Here is a 2,115-nt window from a genome sequence, read left to right as displayed (position 1 = left end):
CGCACCAGGATATTATGCAGCTGTGCGATGATTACAATATCGACACTAATGAGTACTTTTTTGATCGACATCCGCAGACCTTCGGTTGTATCCTAAATATGTATCGGACGGGCCGTCTTCATACGATGGATGATATTTGTATCCTTGCATACCGCAGCGATCTTATCTACTGGGGCATCGAAGACCACAACATGGACCCCTGCTGCTTAAGCAGGTACTATCAGAAGAAGGAGCATGTTGAGGATGAGATGAAAAAGGTGAACGAGATTTTTATGCAGGAGATGGACGAAGAGTATTTTGGAAATGATAAATGCGCTGTTTATCGTAAGAAGTTATGGGACATTCTTGAAAAGCCTCAAACTTCTTCAGCCGCTAGAGTAAGCCAGTATTTTTGCACGGCCTCTCTTATTTTATTTAAACAAACCCTTTGAAACTAATGCTAGGTAAATGAACAACTCCTTAATTATTGCTTTTTAAATTGTACACTCACTCTGCATCTTTTTGTCATGATCATTAACAAATAAGCAATAAGCGAACTTCAAACGAGGCCTAATTACCCTCACAAAATTCTACACATGATTGAGTGTTATCTCACGTTAGATTGCTTTAGGCATTGGTTCGAATGTAAACTTTGATTAAATATTTAAAACGCTATTACTTTTAAAACACAATAAAATTACATAATTCTTGTATGCGCTTAGCACTTTAAAAGGAGCCTGGTTTTTACCATGCTAGACCTAGAGAACATGGTTGGAGTCGTAGCTATTTTGAATTAGACTTATACTCACAGCTGTGTCTTGTGAAGTTCGCGTAGGCATTAATTTCATTATTGAATTTGTACTATTTTTAAACAGTACGAATTTACCTTTTTACTGTCATTTGAGAGAAGAGTTCTGGATTTCCACTACTCGAAAACCAGTGAAGTTGAGGGCTGGAAGAAATAGAGCAAAAAGCGAGTGTTATTAGATGCGTCTTGATGCCAAACATCATTGACGTTTGTGTAAGAGTCCATTATTCGTGAATTAGGTTACGAGAAGCTCACTCATTATATAGGCTTATGGGATCAAAATAAATATTCTAATTTGCCCATAATGGTACAGAAAGGCTTAATTAGTGAATAATTAGGCCGATTTAGACTAGGCTTAATTTGGTAAAGCCCCAAATGAAAACCAGCAGTTAGTACATTTTTTTACGTGAGAAAATACATTCGGGCATGTAGCCCTAGCCATCTGCTCGACAGGTGTTCATATCGATAAGCATTCACCAATCATTCGTTGAATTTTGTCATTCAACGCATTTTTACTTCAAAAGTGGCATTATAAGTGGTTCAGTACTTCTCACTTTCACTTCCAATTTTGGCCTTTCAAACAGAAAGTGTGTAAAAGATGGCATTTATATTTGATAAGTGATATGGAGTTCTGCATGTTATCAAAGTTATCGAGGCTCGTTTATTTTGGGGTTAAAAGCGTCCACTCCATTACATGGCTAACTCAAAGCAACCGCTTCTCATCTGATAGAGACACTCAAACAAACACGTATTACAGCATAAAGTAGTCACTAAATATAATTATAAAGTGTAGTCATATATTTCTTAACAAACCATGCTTTCTGTTAAAAAAATATCACTATTTTTACTCGTCACTTAAGGATAGCTACTTTCTCCGTGGAGTTTAAATCCACTTTTAGAAAACACGTCAATATTCAAAAAGTTGCATGCGTTAAAACCAATCACATTATTCAGCCTATGCGTCAATTTCTTGCTGTGGTAAGCTTAGGACTTTCCGAAAGACGGCTTTTTATACATGATTATGCAGTGCCTATTAGTGTTTTATCGATGATAAGATTAATTGAAATATTTAACAAACTGGAATTGTTTAGTAAGGCGCACTTTCATTACTCAACCTGATCGTTTCGAAAAATGCATGTAATCCAGTGTGAACTTGATAAACCTGGTCGAATACTGGTTAATTAAAAGAGATGCACTTTATCCATAATATATCAAGAAATTACCTGCAAACAGTAGTGAATGCTGAATTAATCCATGATATTCCAGCTCTTATTTGCCGTATTTTTACACAGTTAAGTGCTTTAGTGCAATATAATGTGACTTTTTAA

The 2,115-nt window shown here is 35.8% G+C and overlaps 1 protein-coding gene across 1 annotated transcript; it reads left to right on the top strand. All coding sequences in view use genetic code 11, as the record gives it.

Annotated features, from left to right (window-relative positions):
* Positions 1-191: 191 nt before the first annotated feature.
* On the top strand, positions 192-2,115 carry EGR_07860 (Potassium voltage-gated channel subfamily B member 2; the record flags this gene model as incomplete). The annotated part of the gene is made up of 4 exons (XM_024497109.1): positions 192-377; positions 1,372-1,458; positions 1,742-1,877; positions 1,976-2,115. 4 exons carry the CDS (start codon positions 192-194, stop codon positions 2,113-2,115), a joined length of 549 nt encoding a protein of 182 aa, XP_024348520.1.

This window comes from Echinococcus granulosus (genome assembly GCF_000524195.1).
Source record: "Echinococcus granulosus chromosome Unknown EG_S00088, whole genome shotgun sequence".
NCBI lineage: Eukaryota > Metazoa > Platyhelminthes > Cestoda > Cyclophyllidea > Taeniidae > Echinococcus > Echinococcus granulosus.
Note: the sequence above shows the minus strand (reverse complement) of the source record. Positions and strands in the feature narration are given on the sequence as shown.